The sequence below is a fragment of the Phyllostomus hastatus genome, unplaced genomic scaffold, assembly GCF_019186645.2.
Source record: "Phyllostomus hastatus isolate PE091 unplaced genomic scaffold, TTU_PhHast_1.1 phas_contig_34, whole genome shotgun sequence".
In the NCBI taxonomy this organism is placed as follows: Eukaryota; Metazoa; Chordata; class Mammalia; order Chiroptera; family Phyllostomidae; genus Phyllostomus; species Phyllostomus hastatus.
The window spans coordinates 14,213,880-14,234,426 of NW_025333857.1; the positions used below are offsets into that span (position 1 = coordinate 14,213,880).

Below are 20,547 nucleotides of genomic sequence, written 5' to 3' on the forward strand. Positions count from 1 at the left end.
CTCAATAAAATCTCTGTCAAGTCAGAAACATTTTTATTTACTGCTATAAACAGAGCACCTAAAATAATTTCATTCCCTTACTGCATATTTGTTTTTGTATTAGACACATCTCATGTGACTTTTCGGATTCAGCCTCACTTGCCTTTAGGTTCATGGTCTTTAGCTGTACCTCAGCCTATTAACCATTTCAGCCTATGAAATTCATACAGTTTATGTGGCTCCATTACTCAAGGTCAACCACCTGCATGTCTAGCACCTTTGTCTCCTTGTACCACTTCCAGATTAGGATAAAATGTTAACACACAGTCATGGTAAGCAGTATATTTTGACCAATGGAAGACAAACCAGACATTTCTTTTTTCTTTTTCCATCTGATGGATTGCAATAGCTCAAAACCAACCTGGCTAGCTAATTCAGTACATGTGCTGTCTCTTCATGGCTCAAAGTAAAACATTTTCTTGAATTGTTGTTTGGGGGGTTTTTTTGGACTTTACAGAAGAACTCACTACTTTATTTCTCAGTGTGACTTCTATTATAAAGTTGGAGTTAAGCATGTTTGTTTTTCTTTGAATTATACTTTATTGATTATGCTATTACAGTTGTCCCATTGTTTTTTCCCCTTTATTCCCCTCCGCCCTGCACCCCCACTCCCACCAGCATCCCTTCCCTTAGTTCATGTCTATGAGTTGTACATGTAAGTTCTTTGGCTTCTCTATTTCCTATACTGTTCTTAACCTCCCTCTGTCTATTTTGTACCTCATTGTTTTGTTTTGTTTTTATGCTTCCTTGCCTCAGATTCTTCTTTGCTCACTGTGTTTGCCTTGAAACTGAATGCCCCAAATAAGTAATCAGTACACAGTCCTCCACTCAGGCTCTGTTTTCTAGATTATATGGGGTAAGACAGACATTAAATAGATGAAATAAAACGGATAACATGAAGAACTGTCAAAAGGGAAGATGTAATAACAGCATTAAAATTCATAATAAGAGCAGTTATAAGTAAAATGAATGTTATGGAAAACAATTTTAATTGGTAGGTTCAAACTTGAGAATTTCCTCTAGACCAACTTGAAAAAGGAATATAGGGAAAGTGTGGGTTGAGCTGAGAGGATACCAAGAATGAACAACATTTCTTCCCACCTCAAGAAGAATCTTAAGTTTTGTTAAAAAAATATTGTATTGCTGAAAGATAAATCCAATGACCCAGTTACCGTAATGTTATTTGAGGAATTGAATGAATGATGGGACAAATTAGGAAAATCTCTTTCTTAAAAATTATTGTTCAAGTACATTTGTGTCCATTTCCCCCACCACCACTCCACCCTACCCCACCCACCCCTGCCTCGCACCCTCAATCCTACCCCCTTTGGCTTTGTCCATGTGTCCTTTATACATGTTCCTTGACAACTCTTCCCCTATTTTCCCCCATTATCCCTCTCCCCTAGTCCCCTCTAATTACTATCAGTTTGTTCTGTATTTCAGTGACTCTGGTTATATTTTGCTTGCTTGTTTGTTTTGTTGATTAGGTTCCACTTATAGGTGAGATCATATGGAATTTGTCTTTCACTGCCTGGCTTATTTCACTTAGCATAATGCTCTCCAGATCCATCCATGTTGTTGTGAAGTGTAGGAGCTCCTTCCTTCTTTCTGCTGCATAGTATTCCATTGTGTAAATGTACCATGGTTTTTTTAAATCCACTCATTTATTGATAGGCACTTAGCTCTCTTTAGAGGTCAAATTTGATAAATAAGACATAGGGTTTCAGACAGTTTCTCTAAGTTATTCTAAAGTTTAAAAAAATCTTCATCGCTTATACAAAGATTTATTGCCTGCTCACATTATGTGTGGATTTCTTGTTTTCTAAGACCCAAAATAGAGCAATTAACTGTATTAAGAAGAAGCCACTCTACTGGCATTAAGAAAAAGCCATTCTAGAGGGCAAAAAGCAAAGGCAAATCAAAACGATGATTTTTAAAATAGGATGTGGCATATGTCACTTTCACTTTCGTTCCATAGGCCAAAATAAGTCACATAGCTAAATCTTATGCCAATGTGGGAGAAAGTGTACTCTAGCAAAGGGAAGGCCATGGTAAAAGTGGGCCTTTGAGATGAATTAAAGTACAGGAATGAATACATCAGGAGTAAAAAGTGTAGTTATGAGCACTTTAACAATATATAAAACCAGGTTTAAACATTTTTGAACACTGTGATTATGCAAAAGGAGATACATTTTATAAATCTTGAGACACAAGATGAGAAATAGTTAAAATGTTTGCATGTATATCCTCATTTCCAAAGTATATATAGCAAGGTGTCAAAACCAACTAAAGATAAAATGTAGTTTTTAAAAAACAGCGTAATGATATCAAACACCAGTTTCTCATTTCTTTCTTTCTTATTTTTCTTTACAGAGATAAAAAGGTAGTGATTTTCATGGAGAAGAAACAGCTGAGATTTAATTAATTCTCTTAATTTCACATCAGTGTCATTCCTCCATTATATCACAAAACTTAAGTTACTACTATTGAAAGAACATGTTCAACCCAGTCTCTTTAATCTGAAAACTTCTATCTAATCTATAAATATGGATTTAAAAAAATCTATAAATATGGATTTTAAAAAATCTACATTGATTCTCACAAAATTTTAAGGGTATTATTTTGTGTGATTTTTCCTCTATCTTTTCTGTACTTTTCTGTACTCTATGTATTTTTTATAATTCACATGTATCATTATATTAAAATTAGGTATTCATTTTGTTTATTATATAAATGTAAACAACAATAAAGAATAGCAATATTAATTTCAGAGGAATTAGAATTCAAGACAAAGATCTACACAGAAAAATAAAAAGCACAACCACAGTAAAAATGAAAGAACTATGAACACTTTACCCACCAAATCATAACACATCAAAACATGTAGAGCAAAAACTATAAGCAGTAAGAGAAAAATCAATCAGCAACTATATAGGAAAGAAAGACACCATTTAAAGTAGTAACAAAAAACATGAACTTGCTAGGAATAAATTTTAACAAGAAGTGTCAAAAACTGGTACGAGAAACAACATAAAACATTCTGTAAGGACATGGAGGTACTGAAACAAATGAAATGGCATGCTGTACTCTAAGACATGAAAACTGGTATCATAATGATATCAATTCTCTTTAGGTTTACTTGTAAATCTGATGCTCTAATACACAGGTGGCAAACACAAGGCCCGCGGGCTGAATCCAGCCCTCCACCTTGTTTTATCCAGCCCAGCACCTGGTTTCCACTCAGCAGCAGCGCTGAGCTCTTGCTTAACTGTTAAGGAGTAGTTACATTTATACAATCCTGAAATTACATTTGGCTCTTTGAAGGCAACCCCAAGGCTGATGTGGCCCCCAGTGAAAATGAGTTTGACAACCCCGCAATAAGATCCTCAACAAAAAGTAAGCATGTTTACTCTAAAGTTCACACAGAAAAACTAATAAGCATTAAATGTGCAAGAAAGCACTAAAAAAGAAATAGCAGAGAATGTGCCACATATTTTCTTACCCAATCATCTCTAACCTACTCTCTTGTACTCCAGCCTACTCTCTAGACTAAGAGGTAAACCTCTATAGACTACATTACAGTGGCTCCTTGTCCTTTAGGTTTGACTGACTTTGATTAGTTTGAAGTGCTAGCCTGTGGTAAGAGGGTAAAGGAGAAAGAGGTAAAAGTATTTCTTTCCCTAGCTCCCACTCAGCTGAACCACAGATGGCAGAGCTTCTGTTCCTCTAAGGATAATTCTCCTATAAGTCTCCTTACCCCTTCTGGTCTAGGGGTAGTAATGGTTTCCCATTAATTAATGATAATGTGAACCTCAATATCTATTTGAAGTGAACTGACATCTTCATCATATTGAGTCTTCCAAACCATAAACTTTATATCCCTGCACACATTAAACCTTTTATTTCTCTCAATGATGTTTTATAGTTCTCTGTATAAAAGTAAAACATATTAAAAAATTTTTTTAATTCAATTTCTTTTAAAAAAATTTTTTAAAGATTTTATTTATTTATTTTTAGAGAGGGAAGGGAGGGAACTAGAGAGAGAGAGAAACATCAATGTGCGGTTGCTGGGGGTTATGGCCTGCAACCCAGGCATGTACCCTGGCTGGGAATCGAACCTGCGATGCTTTGGTTCGCAGCCCGCGCTCAATCCACTGAGCTACACCAGCCAGGCTTGTAAAACATATTTTTAATTATACTTTTCATATTTTAGTCATATTGTAAATTACATTATTTTAAAGTCCATTTCCTAACCTTTTGGTGGTAAAAAATGCGCTTGAATTTTATACACTGACTTGTATCTACCAAATGTGCTAAGCCCACTTATTAATTTAAACTGTTATTATTGTTTTTAATATTCTATAGCTTAAAAATAATTGTACCATGAATGAATAAGATGACCAGTCTATCATATATAAAGTTTATACTTTTCCTCACCCCTCTGAAATGAAGACTTAAAATGTGACAAAGTGAATTTTGCTTGGATAACAGGATCATATATATACATTACTATTATCCAAGAAAAATTCCTGCCCCAATATATCTTGCAATATGCTACACATATGTACATATGTAAATATAGAATATGTATAATACTACAATTATATATTATATTAATTATATGTATCAGATGTAAATATATAATATACATGCTATATATAGCAGCAGCTCAGAGGATAAAACTGTGCTTTGAGAGGTACATGATAAACTTTGCACACATACATACATGTGTACATATTTATACACATGGCATGTATATGTTTATGCATGTATAAATATTATTTATTCTAACACTGTTTTCTGATAAAGGTAATTATAAATTATACTTTTAAATCTTTCAAAATGCCTAAAAACACAAGTTTTACAAGTAATCCTACTTTATAAAGGGTACTAAAAAATTAACTACTTTGATATAGAATTTTACTTCGCAAACTACAACTATTTGGAACATAAAAAGTTAAAATGGGTTTTTCATTATAACAGTAATAAATATTATATAATATATGGCTAGGAATTTAAAAAGGAAACAATAAGTGAATGCATTATTCTTGTTAAAAACCGAAGCAAGTCTACTCTTGGAGCATGTTTTGCCAGTAGTGTCCAACCTGTGCCCTGTGGGCTGCTTGCAGCCCATGATGGCTGTGAATGTAGCCCAACACAAAATCGTAAATTTACTTAAAACATTATGAGTTTTTTTGTGACTATGTGTCGCAATGTATTTAGTGTGTGGCCCAAGAAGAGTCCTCTTCCAGTGTGGTCCAGAGATGCCAAAAGGTTACCTACCCTTGCTAGTGAATCCTGTGAAATCCCTGGTTCTCCTCAGTCAACTATTCCCAGTTTGATGTATATAATTCCAGATAGTTACAATGTACAACATATGTACCCATAGGAGACACATTTTTGTCATTTTGGGGTATTAATAATAAATATAAATGTTGCTGTTATGAACTAATAACATTTCTATAATATTGAATTAAAAACTGAATATACTTGCCTGACCAGGGTAATATCCATATCCTTTTGGATAAGTTCAGTCTGTTTATTAGTCAACTGTAATGACAGAGCATTATATTTGCTCTGTGAAACTTCAATTTCTTTCCTTGCTTCAATTAAATTGTCTTCAAAGGCCTGAAATTAGAACACATGAAAATCTAATATAATAAATATCAAATGAATAAAATATCTGTTGTGTTTAACTACTTAGTCTAAAAAATAATAGTAAAAAGTAGTGTTTTAAATTTATGTTTTTGTTTTCACTTTATTAAAAAAATTTTCAGTACAAGCAACAACTTTATAGCAGTCAGATACTTTTTTCAGAAACTGGAATATGTATCATGACTTCCTTGTGTGAAAGTTAAAGATTTAAAGCAAATAAACTTGAAATTCTATGTAGAAATTTACTTACTAAAATTAAAGAAATTATAATTCAATAAAAAAGTTAATTCCATGAACAAAAAAATGAGCTCATTTACTTAAACAGAACAAATGGCAGATATTTGAATTTTTACTCTATTTTAAATGTAGTCACAGAAAGATCAAAATAATTTCACAATGTTTGAGATTCATATCATGCTGAGTTCTCCCAACTGTAGTGAAATTTCACCTATAGTTCTTCAAAGTTGGCCTTTTCCTCCTGATAATTCTCTAAATATGTTTTCATTTAAAAACTGATGTTAGTTTTACAGAAATATTTTCTCAAGAATATATTATACAATTAATTTAATTATTTTCATAAAGCATTAAGTAAATTTTATATCTAAAAATAGAGCATGCCCACATAAACACTATACAATAATTATTTCCAAAAGTGAGCACCAGGCTTTATGTCAAGCACTACAAATTTACCCTAGCCAAGCTCACAAACCTCATATATTCACAGTATAGTAGGGAAAGTAATCTTTTAAAAATAAAAATACTGGCGTTCAACCAAGGTAGCACTGTGAGTACTTCTTAAATTCTCATTTATTATAAAAAGAAGAATGACAGATAAATATACAGGTATCCCCAGCTTTTCAGAAGTTCACATTATGCCAATTCACTTTTACAAAAGACCTACATTTGTACCTGTTTTCACTAACTAAAAAAAAATCCAAAGACAATTTTCACTTCTATGAAAAAATGCTGTAACCACACCAACGTAGGTCTTTCAGAGAAGTGAAGTGGCATAATGCAAACTTTCTAAAAGTGGGAACTACTCTTCACTTACATTATTCCAGCTTATGAAAGGTTTCATTGGAACACTACTTTCAGAGACAGATGGAGAAGAGAGAGAGGGAGAAAAAGGAAAACAAGAAGAATAAGAAGAGGAAGAAAGCAAGAGATAAAGAGAGCAAGAGATAAGAGGAGCAAGGGGAGGGAAAGAGGGACAAAAAGGAAGGAAGGAAAGAAGGGAAGGAGGGAGGAAGGAAATAACAAGTGTTGGTTGAGATACAGAAAAATTGGAACCCTTGTGCATTGTTGGTGGGGTTATAAAGTGGTATAGCCTCAACAACAACAACAACAACAAAAAAACAGAAAAGAGTATAGGGGATCCCTCAAAACTTTAAAAATAGAACTACCATATACTCCACCAATCCCACTACTGGGTATACATTCAAAAGAATGCAAAACAAGGTTTTGAAGAGATATTTGCATACCTATATTCAGAGCAACAACATTCACAGTAGCCAAGAGGTAGAATATCAATCCAAATGTCAGATGAATAGATAAACAAAATGTGGTATATACATACAAAGAAACAGTGCAGCCTTAAAAAGAAAGAAAATCCTATTGCATGCTACAACATGGATAAACCTTGAGGGCATTATGATAAACAAAATAAACTGGTCACAAAAGGACGATTACCACATGGTTCCAGTTAGATATTTAAAGTAGTCAAATTAATAGATATACAAAGTAGAATAACAACTACCAAGGTCTAGTCTGAGAGAATAATAAAGAGATAGTAATTAGTGTTGCAGGTTCGATTCCCAGTCAGGGTACATGCCTGGGTTGCAGGCCATGACCCCCAGCAACTGCACATTGATGTTTCTCTCTCTCTCTTTCTCCCTCCCTTCCCTCTCTGAAAATAAATAAATAAAACCTTTAAAAAATACTTAACCTTTTAAAAAAAGAGAGAGATAGTAATTAATGGTCACAGAATTACAGTTCTTCAAGTCCAAGTAGTTCTAGAGATCTCTTTCATAGCAATGTAAATATACATAATACTATTGAACTGTACACTTAAAAATAGTTAAATTGATCAACCGTATTATGTGTTTTTTACCACAATAAAAAAGGAAGGAAATTTTGACTTACATAACAGTATGGGTGTACCTTGAATTTATTATGTGAAGCCAAATAAGCCAGTTACAAAACACAAAAATACTATGATTCTCTACAGAAAATGGGGGTTCAGCTGCTTGTCATCACAAAACCCAAACCATGGGGCACATGCTGGTGTAAAAAGGAAGGAGGTTTTATTCCAGTGCTGTATGGTCTGGGCGAGAGTGGCAGACTCTTGTCTACTAGCCCATCTCCTCAGCAAGACCAGACAAAAGGCAGTACCCAGAGTTCCTGATCCAGTTTAACGTATATTTCTTTGAAGCCCACAGATGGCTGCTAAGCGGTCATCCAGGTAGTTTAGCTTGTTCCCAGCTTCTCTCCATTTCAGGCTCCCTCCTGGAGCCAGCATGTGGAGCCTACTCAGCTATGGGCCATGCAGCTCCTAGGGCTGCAAGATTGAGCAAATGCACCAGCAAGTGCATCACCAGGTAGGGGTGGCGGGTAGAGGGGAGAGGGGGAGAGAGACAGAGACAGAGAGATCCTCCTGTAGGCCATGGTTCATATGGATGCTAAAGCCACGTGACCCATGGAAAAAACAGGCCAGTGCATCATGAGAGTGCAAGTCCCCAGCTGCAAGCCATGAACAAGAGAGGTTTCTTTGTTCCCATGGGGCTATAGTAGCTTGGGTGTGAGGCAGACCAGGTAACTTTCTAATGCTTCTGATAGGTCCACCTCCGAACCATTCTCTTCTTTCCCCAGGCTAGACTGGTAGGCCTCTTTGGTCTGGCATCTCCCACTCCTGCCTTTTTAACTTCTATGGCACATCTGTCTGCATTCCCCTGGTCCCACCCTAAAAATGGTATCAGAGTGGGAAAGAAGGGCTTTTTCCTCGCTCCAATTATCTTGCTAGGGTTGCATGAACTCAGTGGAAGATCCTCCCCCTGCCACAATCTTGACTGATGGGGGAGATTCACCTGGAACTCCATCAACTCCATACCCCCCATGCCCTAGTCCCCACAGGCAGCAAGTTGTCTGTACACAAAGCCAACCTAAAGAGAGCGACCAAACAAGAGGTTTAAGCAAAGGAACCCTGGAAACCCCACATGGCCTCTCAGGCTGTGCCAAGGATAGCCTCAGTGGGAGCAGTAGGGCACCTGTAGCCACAGGCAGGACATCTACATCAGGGACTAAGCATCCACAAGGTATATGATCAGTTATCTGGGCAACACAGCCTCAGGCCTCACAGAAGTGCAATATGGCAATGTGCTGCAAAACCCAAAGTCCTCTCCATGACCCTGGGTAGCTTGTGAAGGCGTTCTTTGACCAACTGCATGCCCTTGGTACTCCAACCTCCAACCTCTGTCCCCAAAGAGCTGGGCTCAGTGCACAAGTGGCTCCCAGGTCCCATTCCCATGGCGTAATTCTATCCCCTCAGCAGCTCCTCCTGTTCCCCACCTTCAGCCTGCTCCCATCACTGCTACAATCCAGAGGCTTCCTGGAGGGACTGTTTACTGGTAACAATTCTCCTTATGCGAGGTATCTAGTCAAACTCATTGAACGGAAAGTAGATTGATGGAGTCAGGGGCTATGAAAAGGGGGAAATGGGGAGTTATTTAATGAGTGCAGTTTCACTTTTGGATGATGAAAACTTTCTGAAAATTGGTTATACAGCAATGGCAATATACTTAACACTACTGAACTAAATTAGGTAAGATGATAAATGTGAGGTTATGTTTATTTTAGCAAATCTTTAAATATAATAATAACCCTACAAAGAGACCCAGATATGATTAGATCAGATGTCAAACAACTTGTATCCCAGAACATTGTCAAAAGCAATAGAAAAATCAGTAAGCAATGTTTGGAGACCAACAGTGATAGACATATTCACAGAAAGATCAAGAGAACAATCAGTGAAGAAGAGCTCTGCTAAAATCATCATGAACATGGCATTAATACAGGCTCATCCAAGTATGTGTTCTCTGAAAAGCAACATTAGATGCTGTACACTGCAGAGGAAATACACTTTACTAACAGGTCCAGCCAAACTACTAAACAACCAAATGAACAAACATTCTCAAACTCTGAGTACAGTAAGAAATGGGTACCCAAACTTGCTACAGTATATAATTGTAAATGTGCATTTACAACAAAAAGTTACAACATTCAAAGAAAGAAGACAATAAAACACACATAGGGAAAAAAAGGAAGCAGGCAACAGAAACTGCCCATGAGAGGATCCAAATATCAGACTTCATAAAGATCATCAAAACAGCCATTATAAATATACTTAAATAGCTAAAATATCATGCTTTACAAAATAGCGTATCTTAAAAAATAAAATAGTAAAATGACAAGGCTTCACGCAAAAGGAAACACAAATAAAGTTATATAAATTATTTTAAAACATCCAAATGGAAATTCTGATGCTAAAAAACAATATAAAAAAATAAAAAATATATTCATTAGAGGAGCTCAATATTTAATGTAAATTGACAGGAATAAGAACAAACTCCAACGTAAAATAATAAAAAGAATAAAAATCAATAACCTCAGAGAGATATGGAATGCTAGAAATGCAACAACATAAGCACACTGGGACTACAAAAAGGAACGCAAGAGTAAAAAAACAGAAAAATTATTTGAAGAAATAATAGCTAAAAACTACCCAACAATGATGAAAAAGATTATTATACACATACAAGTAGCTCAATAAACTCCAACTAGTATGCACACAGAGATCCACAGTCACATCATAGCAAAAATATTGAAAGTCAAAGACAAGGATAAAGTCTTTGAAACCACAAAAAAGAAATGACTCATTTTTTACAAGACCTCAGTAAGACTAACAACTGACTTTTCTTTAGAAATAATGGAGGCTAGAAAGAGTGAGATAACATATTCAAAGTGCTAAGAAAAATGTTTGACAAGACAAAGTCCAGTAAAGGTATCATTTAAAAATGAATTAAAATATAATAACAAAAATGAATTTAATGAGTCACATCAACAAAGGCAAAGTGTGCAGTACCAACCACTCTTGTCCTGGAAGAAACATCAAAAAACAAGTATAAACTGTCAAAACCAATGTTAGAAAAACCCCAAAAAGTGTTCAAAGATTTACAGAAACCAAGGAAATGCTGAACGAAGGAAAAAAGAAACGTGAAAATAGGATGAAAGATTTGAAGAGTTTTTAATTGCCACCCACCACCACACCAATCCATCCCCAGCCAGGGAATCTTAAAGCACTAGAATATGAGTGGCAGAAGCCCATGTTCCAGATAGGGAATTCTGGATGCTGATTTGGAAGGAAGAATAGACTCTAAGAGAAATTTCATTATATGTGTTTGTTCTAACTTTTCTGGGGGCTACCTGAAGGAATTGTGGAAGGGTATTATTTCTCTTATGGCTCAAATATACAAGGTAAGAATGAGTAAACCACAGAAACAGGAGGCAAAAGATTATTGATCAATATACACAATGAAATACCTAAGGCATGGAGCAAAAACTATGGGTCACTCTTTGGGTAATTAGGATATTAAAAAAGTACCCATACATGGAGAAGAGTTTAGGAAGTCATATACATACTCAAGGAAAGAAATGTGGTCAGAAAAGACCAGAGAAAATCCAATTGTTCACCCTAGACTAACCTCTGGGCTCTGCAATTTGGGTAAGTATTGAATAAGGGTCTCAGCACAGGACCTGGGAAAGGAATTTGTTTTGTGTCTGTGTGTATTTTGGAGGGTTTTCTGTTTGCTTGCTTTAGTTCCTGGCATTCAAAGAAATCTATGTCACAACATGACCAGAAAACAGCTAATGGATACAAACTTCAATGATCACACAAAACAAAAAATAAAGTATTTGGAAGACAATCTAAACTGACTACCACAGCCTTCAACAATGAAAAAAGTATCAACTCAGATCTGATTTCCAAAGTTACCACCTTCTTTACTTAAATTTCAACACAAAAAAAAAAAACACAAGGCATACAAAGAATCAAGATACTTCAAGAATACATAAATTAACAGAAAACATTTCTGGGAAACAACAGTATCAACTTTATTTTTTAAGTATATTCTATTGATTATGCCATTACAGTTTTCCCATTTTTTTCTCCCTTTTATACCCCCTCCACCCTGTATCCCCCAACCCTTCAGCACTGCTCAGTTCCTGTCCATGGGTTGAACATACAAGTTCTTTCACATCTGTTTCCTATACCATGCTTAACATCTCCCTGTATATTTTATACCTACCAATCATGCTTCTTATTCCCTGTACCTTTCCTCCCATTCTCCCCTTCCCCCTCCCCCACTGAAAACCCTCCATGTGATCTCCATTTCTGTGATTCTGTTCCTGTTCTAGTTGTTTGCTGAGCTTTTGGTCTTTGTTTTTTAGGTTCAGTTGTTGATAGTTGTGAGTTTGTTGTCATTTTACTGTTAAGATAATTTTTGATCTTCTATTTCTTAGACAAGTCCCTTTAACATTTCATATAATAAGGGCTTGGTAATGATGAACTCCTTTAATTTTACCTTATCTTGGAAGCACTTTATCTGCCCTTCCATTCTAAATGAGAGCTTTGCTGGATAGAGTAATCTTGGATGTAGGTCCTTGTCTTTCATGACTTTAAATACTTCTTCCCAGCCCCTTCTTGCCTGCAAGGTTTCTTTTGAGAAATCAGCTGATAGTCTTGTGGGCACCCCTTTGTAGGTAACTGTCTCCTTATCTCTTGTTGCTTTTAAGATTCTCTACTTCTCCTTACCATTGGGTGACTTAATTATGATGTGTCTTTGTGTGTTTCTCCTTGAGTCCAACTTCTTTGGAACTCTCTGGGCTTCCTGGACCCTCTGGAAGTCTATTTCCTTCTCCAGATTGGGGAAGTTCTCCTTCATTATTTGTTCAAATAAGTTTACCACTCTTGCTCTTCCTCTTCTCCTTCCAGCACTCCCATGATTTGGATGTTGAAACACTCCAAGTAATCCCAGAGGTTCCTAAGCCTCTTCTCACTTTTTTGAATTCTTGTTTCTTCCTTCTGTTCTGGTTGAATGTTTATTTCTTCCTTTTGTTCCAAATTGTTGATTTGAGTCCTAGTTTCCTTCCCTTCACTGTTGGTTCCCTGTATATTTTTATTTATTTCACTTTGTATAGCCTTTATTTCTTCCTTCATTTTGCTCTCAAACTCAGTCATTGCTGTGAGCACCCTGATTACCAGTGTTTTGAACTCTGTATCTGACAGGTTGTGTATCTCCTCATCACGTAGTTATTTTTCTGGAGTTTTGATTTGTTCTTTCATTTGGGCCATATTTCTTTGTCTTGGTGCACCTGTTATGTTGCAAGGGGGTGGAGCCTTAGGTATTTGCTAGGGTGGGCCAACCTTCTTTGCTGTGTTGTGGTGCTGTCTGTGGAGGAGTGTCCTGAGAGGGAACACCACCACTCACTCGCTCTGTTCTAGACCCACTTTTTATCACTTCTCCCACTTCCCACAAGCAGATTGTGCCCTTTCACGTGCTGATTCCTGGGTCGGTGGGTTTGTGTGAGTTCCTGGATCCCGTAGGTCTCTCCAACAAACTCTCTTGTGGGGCTGAGAGTTTCTCCCGCCATTGCAACCCCCACAAGATTTTACATCTAGAGGTTTTGAGTCTTTAGTTTCTCTTCAGCCAGCCCCTGCCTCCCTGACATGGTCCTCTGCCTTGCAGCAGGTTGTCTGCCCCTCCAACTGACCTGCATGAATGCTTCTTTAACTCCTTGGTTGTCAGAGTTACACTCAGTTTGATTTTCTGGCAGTTCTGGTTGTTTACTGTTTTTAAAATGGTTGTTATCCTTCTTTTGGTTGTGCAAAGAAGCAAAGCATTTTTACCTATGAGTCCATCTTTGCCAGAACTCAGTATCAACTTTATAACAACCATCTTAAATATACTCAAAGCGCTAAAGAAAATGATGAAAAAAGAATGAAAGGAAATCAAGAAAACAGTGTATAAACTTTAAAAAAACAAAATAGAAATTATAAAAAAAGAACCAAATGCCAGAGATAAAAAGCAAAATAACAAAAATTAACAATTCACTAGATGGTTCAACAAGCGATATAAGAAGACAGAAGAAAGAACCAGGAAACTGGAAGATATAACAAGTTACATTATTGAATCTGAGCAGAACAAACATGAAGAAAAATGAACAGTGCCCTGGCTGGCGTAGCTCAGTGGATTGAGCACGGGCTGGGAACCAAAGTGTCCCAGGTTCGATTCCCAGCCAGGGTACATTCCTGGGTTGCAGGCCATAGCGCCCAGCAACCGCACATTGATCTCTCTCTCTCTCTCTCTCCCACTTCCTCCCTTCTCTCCCTAAAAATAAATAAATAAAATACTAAAAAAAAAAAAAAAGTAGTTTCTTTAAGAAAAAAAAAGAAAAATGAACAGAGACTATGGAAACAGTGGCACCTTTAAGCAAACCAACATACACATTACAGGAGTTTCAAAAGGAAATGAGAGAAGAGAGGACAGAAATAAGATTAAAAAAAAACAATGGCCAGACACTTCCCAATTTTGATGAGAGATATGCATCTAAAAATTTAAAGATCTCAACAAGCTCCAGGTAAGATCAATAGAAAGACAATTGAAGACACCATAATCAAACGTTGAAATTCAGCTAAAAGCAAAGAAAGAGTGTTGAAGCAACAACAGAAAGTGCCATGTTATAGTCAAGAAATCATTAATGAGAGATTTATAGGTGATTTATCATAAGAAATCATGAAAGCCAGAAGGCAATAAGGTTGTATATTTAAAGACTAAAATAAAAGAATTGTTGACACTGAATTTTATACCCAGCAAAATTGTCATTCAAAATTTAGAGTGTAAGGTATTCACATATAAGCAAAAACTGAGTGAGTTATTACTGGATCTGTGCTATGAGAAAGCTAATCATTCAGATTGAAATAAAAGGATGCAAGAGAGTAACTGAAAGCCCTATGAAGAAATAGAATCTCTATTAAAGGTCAATGTGTGGGCAAACATAAAAGTCAGTATTATTGCATGCTGGTTTGTAGCTCTACTTTTCATTTCCTACATGATGTCACTAACAAGAACATAAAATTACAAATCTATGCTATACGGCACACAACCATAAAAATGTAACTTGTGATAAAAATAACATAAAGGAAAAGCAATATTGGAGTAAAATTGAGTATGCTACAGAAGATAAATTGGTATCAATTTAAATTATATAGATGTAAGTTTAGCATGATAAATGTAACCCCCATGCTAACCACAAAAAATTTATATTAATACAATATAAACCAAAGTGAGAAGAAAATAAGAAGGTGGTGCTATAAATATTTAACTGAATGCAAAGGAAGAAATAGTGAAAATCAGACAGAAAAAATCTATCAGACTTAGAGAAAACATATTAAAAACTGGCAGAAGTTAGTCTCTCCTTACCAGTAATTATTTAAATGTACATAGATTAAGCACTTCAATAAAAAGGAGTAGATTAATAAAGAATAAAGAAAATATACAACTCTATATTTAAAACAGACTAATTTTAGATAAAAACAGATTGAAAATTAAAAGGAAGGAAAAATATATAGGAAAGGGAAAAAGTAGGCTTACAGTTGTTCTTGTAGAAAGTAATATAATAATTATTAAATAAAAGTATAAGAAGAAACTATTTTGCATAAAAATGTAAACCTACTTTTGCCATACTCTGTAGTACATGAAAGTAACAACCCAATAAAGAGCTGAGATGGATATAATAATATTGGACAAAATAGACTGTTACAAGAGACAAAAGAGAACATTATATTTTAAAGAATCAATTCATCAAGATACAATTACTATAAACATACATGCACCAAACAACTGAGCCCTAAATTATATAAAGTAAGCAATTATAGAATTGAAGGAGAAAATAGACAGTTCCACAATAATAGTTGTAGGCACTCCATTTTAAATAATTATTAAAACATTTCAACATAATGTCAAATAAGAATATAGAGGGCCTGATCACCAAGATAATGAAGTTCAACTAACAGATATACATAAAACAAAACACTGCACTCCCAAAAAGAAGAATACACATTTTTCTCAAGTATACATGGCACATTTCCCATATTAAACCATAAATTAGTCCATAAAACAGCTCCCAATAAATTTTTAGAGAAGGAAAGGGAGGGAGAGAAACATCAGTGGGTGGTTACCTCTTGCATGTCCCCTACTGGGGATGTGGACCATAACCCAGATATATGCCCTGACTGGGAATCAAACTAGTAACCTTTTGCTTCACAGATGGGTTCTCAGTCCACTAAGCCACACCATCCAGGACCTAATAAATTTAAAAACATTAAAATCATACTAAGGAGCTTCTCGAACCAAAATGGAATGGAGCTATAACTTAGTAACAGAAAAAAACCTGAAATTTTAAAAATATGTGGTAATCAAAACACACACTCTTAAACAACTAATAAGTCTAAGAACAAATCACAAGAGAATGATAAAATATTCAGAGATGAATGAAAACAAAAATATAACATATCAAAAACTTATAGGATATAGCAAAGGCAGTGCTCAAAGAGAAATTTATAGCTTAGCTATAAATGCCGACATCAAATAAAAAGATCTATATTAAATCAATCATCTAATTTTAAATATTGAAGAAACACAAAAGGAGTAACAAAGTAAATCCCAAGGGACAAAATAATAAAGAGTAGTGTGGAAATTTTTTTAAAAGAAAATAGCAAAACAATAGAGAGAAGCAATAGTTGATTCTTTAAAAACAGCAACAAAATTAACAAACCTTCACAAAGACTGACAATGAAAAAGAAAAGATTAAATAAATAAAAATCCAAAAATGATACTACTACTAACCATAGAGAAAAAGGATTATTAAAAATACTATAAACAATTGCATATTAGAAAATTAAATAACCTTCATAAAATGAACAAATTCCTAGAAACACATTTTCCCTAAACTAACTCAAGAAATAAGAAAATCTCAATAAGCCTATAATAAGTGAAAGCTTTAATTAGTCATCAAAACTTCCCAACATAGGCCCTGGCCAGTACATCTCAGTTGGTTAGAGTATCTTCCTGTAGAGCGAAGGGTTGTGGGTTCAATTCCCAGTGAAGGCACATACCTGGGTTATGGATTCAATCTCTGGTCAGAGCACATGTTGAAAACAACTGATCAATGTTCCTCTTTCACATCAATGTTTCTCTCCCTCTCTGTTCCCCTCTCTCTAAGATCAATAAGCATGTCCTTAGATAAGGAAAAAGAACCTCCCAAAATAGAATATTCCATGACCAGATGGTCATGTAATTCTACCAAATGTTTTTAAAAAATTAATACCAGTCCTTGTCAAACTCTTCCAAAGAATATAAGAGGCAATGCTTTCTAACTCATTCTGTCCGGCTTTCTAACTCATTCTGACCAGCATTATCCTGATAACAAAACCAGACAATGATATTCTAGCAATTAGAGGTTAGTTTAACATTCAAAATTCAATCAAATAATGTAATTCACCATATCAACAGAATAAAAGATAAAAACCATATGATCATTTCCACAGATGTGGGAAAAGCATTAGCCAAAGTACAACACCCTTTTGTGATTAAAAAAAAAAAATCTTATCAACAAGCCAGGAACACAAAACAACTTTCTCAATCTGATAAAAGTGCACCAACAAAAAACCCAACTAATATACCCAAAGGTCAAAAAGTGAATCCTTTCTCTCTGAGATCAGAAACAAAACATATATGTCCACTATCTCCTTTTCTATTCAACTTTGTACTAAAAGTTTTAGCAAGGGCAACACGCAATAAAATGAGATTTAAAAGCATCCAGATTAAAAAAGAATACTAAACATTTCTTCTTGAAGACGACATGATCTTACACACAGAACATCTTAAGGAATCAATCTGTTCAACAAGTTTACAGGTTAGATGATAAATATACAAAAGTTAACTGTGTATCATACATTAAAAGTGTACCATCTTTTTTTTTTTAAGATTTTATTTATTTATTTTTAGAGAGGGAAGGGAGGGAGATAGACAGAGAGAGAGAGAAACATCAATGTGCGGTTGCTGGGGGTTATGGCCTGCAACCCAGGCATGTACCCTGACTGGGAATCGAACCTGGGACACTTTGGTTCCCAGCCCGCGCTCAATCCACTGAGCTACGCCAGCCAGGGCTAAAAGTGTACCATCTTTTAAAAATTAAGAAATAATTGCATTTAGAATAGCATAAAAATGATTAAATATTTAGGAATACATACCCCAAAGTAGTGCCAAGTTTTATTTCAAAAATACAAAACACTGTTGAAAGCAATTAAAGACCTAAATTAATGAAACATCCCATGTTTATTGATCAGAATATATGATATGGTTGACAGTAATACTCCCAAAATTGATATTCTGATTCAATGCAATCCTTAACAAAATAATCTCAGCTTGCTTTTTTGCAAGAAATAAAAGAGCTGACTCTAAAATTCATATAGAAATACAAGACACCCAGAATAGACAATCCTGAAAAATAAAAATAAATGTGGAGGGCAAACACATCCCAATATCAAAACTTGCTATAAACCTATAATAATCAAGAGAATGTGGCAGAGACACTGGAGTAAATGTATAGTTCAAAGGAACAAAATTTAATTCCAGAAATAAACCCTTATGTTTAGAGTCGACTGATATTCAATAAAAATGCCAAGACAATTCAGTGGTATAACAATGGTCTTTCACCAAATGGTGCTGGAAGAAATGAATAACACATGTAAAAGAATGAATTTGGATTCCTATCAAACATCATATTCAAAAATCATATCAAAACGGATCAAAGGACTAACTATAAGATATAAAACTATTAGAAGAAAACATAAGTGTCTATCCTCACCATCTTAAACTAGGCAATAGTTTTTCTGATATGACACAGAAAGCACAGGCATCAAAAAGTAGATAAATTCAATGTCATCAAAATGTAAAACGTTTGTTCCCCAAATAATGCCATTACAGAAGAAAAAAACATCTGAGAAGACTGAAGAAAATAGTTTTAAAATTTACAACTAAAAAGAGACTTATATACAGAATATAAGCAAAAGAAATGAATACACATTTCTTCAAAGATATACAAATAGCCAATAACACCTGAAAAGACTGTCAACATCATTAGCCACCAAGGAAATATAAATCAAAACCCAACAAGAAACCACTTTGCATCCACACGAATAGCTATAATTAAAAAGGCAGACAAGTCAACAAGTGTTGAGAAGGACAGGGAAATCACAACCCTCATATGCTGCTGTCCAGTATGTACAATGGTTCAGTTGCTTTTTTAACATTAGTATTAATAAAAATTCTAATTAACAACAACTGCCAATATTGTGCATAATGTTAATAACAAGTGGATACAGTTTGAAGTAATGAGATTGGGAAGACACTACTTCCTTTCTACTCCAAGAATTTCAAGAAACAGTTCATATGCTATCTCTTTTTAAAAGCAAGCTTAAAAATCTCCTGAACCCTGAAATTATGAACAATACACAAATCCTTATCATTATTTTGGTGCAGCTGCTTTTGAAAACAATCAGACATTTCCTCAAACACTTAAGGACAGAGTTACACTACAACCCAGTAATCACTTCTTACTATATACCTAAGGAAAATGAAGATACACAAGTATGTGTACATATATATACACATACAAAATCTTATACACAAATGTTCATAGCAGCATTACTCATAACACAAATGTCCAAATATTGTTGATAAATAAAATGTAGGACATTTATGAAATGGAATATTAATCAACAATAAAAAGAAATGAAGCACTAATACAGTACCTGATACAACAAGGAAAAGTCCTGGAAACATTATTCTAGGTCAGGCACAAAAGACCCTAAACTATAATTTCAATTATATTAAATATTTAAAATAGATAAATCTATATTGAAAGAAAGTAGATTAGTGGTTATATACTAAACCTTAGTGGAGCTAAGGGTAAATGAGGAATGATTGATTAAGGTTACAGGGTTTCTTTTGGGGATGATGAAAATGACTTCAAAGTAATTGTGGTAATAGTTGCTCAACTACGCATAAACTAAAACCATTGAACTGTACACTTTCAATAGATTAAATACAATATATGTAAATTATATGCTAATTAATATTATAGAGAAGAAAGAATCAAAGTTTTCTTATAGACACAACATAATTATATGATTTAGGAAAATGTACAAATTATTAGAACTAAGACATTTAGCAAAAACTGTTGAAAAGAAGCAATTTAAAAACAAAAACAACCAGGACTGCTAGAAAATCGAACTGTACGGAAGTCCAACAACCACAGAGTTAAAAAAGAAACATTCATCCAGACTGGTAGGAGAGGTAGTGACAAGAAGCCAGGGCAGAGAGGACATGTGGCAAGGTGGCAGCTAGCAAAAAGGGCAGGCAAGGTGGCAGTTTGCGGAAAGGCAGTCCCACATATGTGTGCAAATAAAATGGGGGCGGGGGGACTGGGGAGCAAGACAGATGGTTCAACCCAGGGTTCCAGCACAGGGAAATGAAGCCTCAAAACCTCTGGCTATAAAAACCTGTGGGGGTTGAGGTGGTGAGAGAAACACCCAGTCTCACAGAAGAGTCCAATGGAGGCACCCAACATACATAAACCCACCCACCCACATGGGAATCAGCACCATAAGGGTGCAATTCACTTGTGGGTAGCGGGGAAGTGACTGAAAGCAGGATGACAGCTGAGCAACTGGCACTG

General features: G+C 35.1%; 1 protein-coding gene across 2 annotated transcripts in view; it reads right to left on the bottom strand.

Moving 5' to 3' along the window:
- CNTLN (centlein) overlaps positions 1 to 20,547 on the bottom strand; it is a 294,809-nt gene that overhangs the window by 197,503 nt on the left and 76,759 nt on the right. For both annotated transcript variants that reach the window (XM_045840845.1, XM_045840844.1), the window contains exon 6: positions 5,534 to 5,667. In XM_045840845.1, coding sequence (XP_045696801.1) covers positions 5,534 to 5,667 — 134 coding nt within the window. The remainder of the gene's footprint in view (positions 1 to 5,533; positions 5,668 to 20,547) is intronic.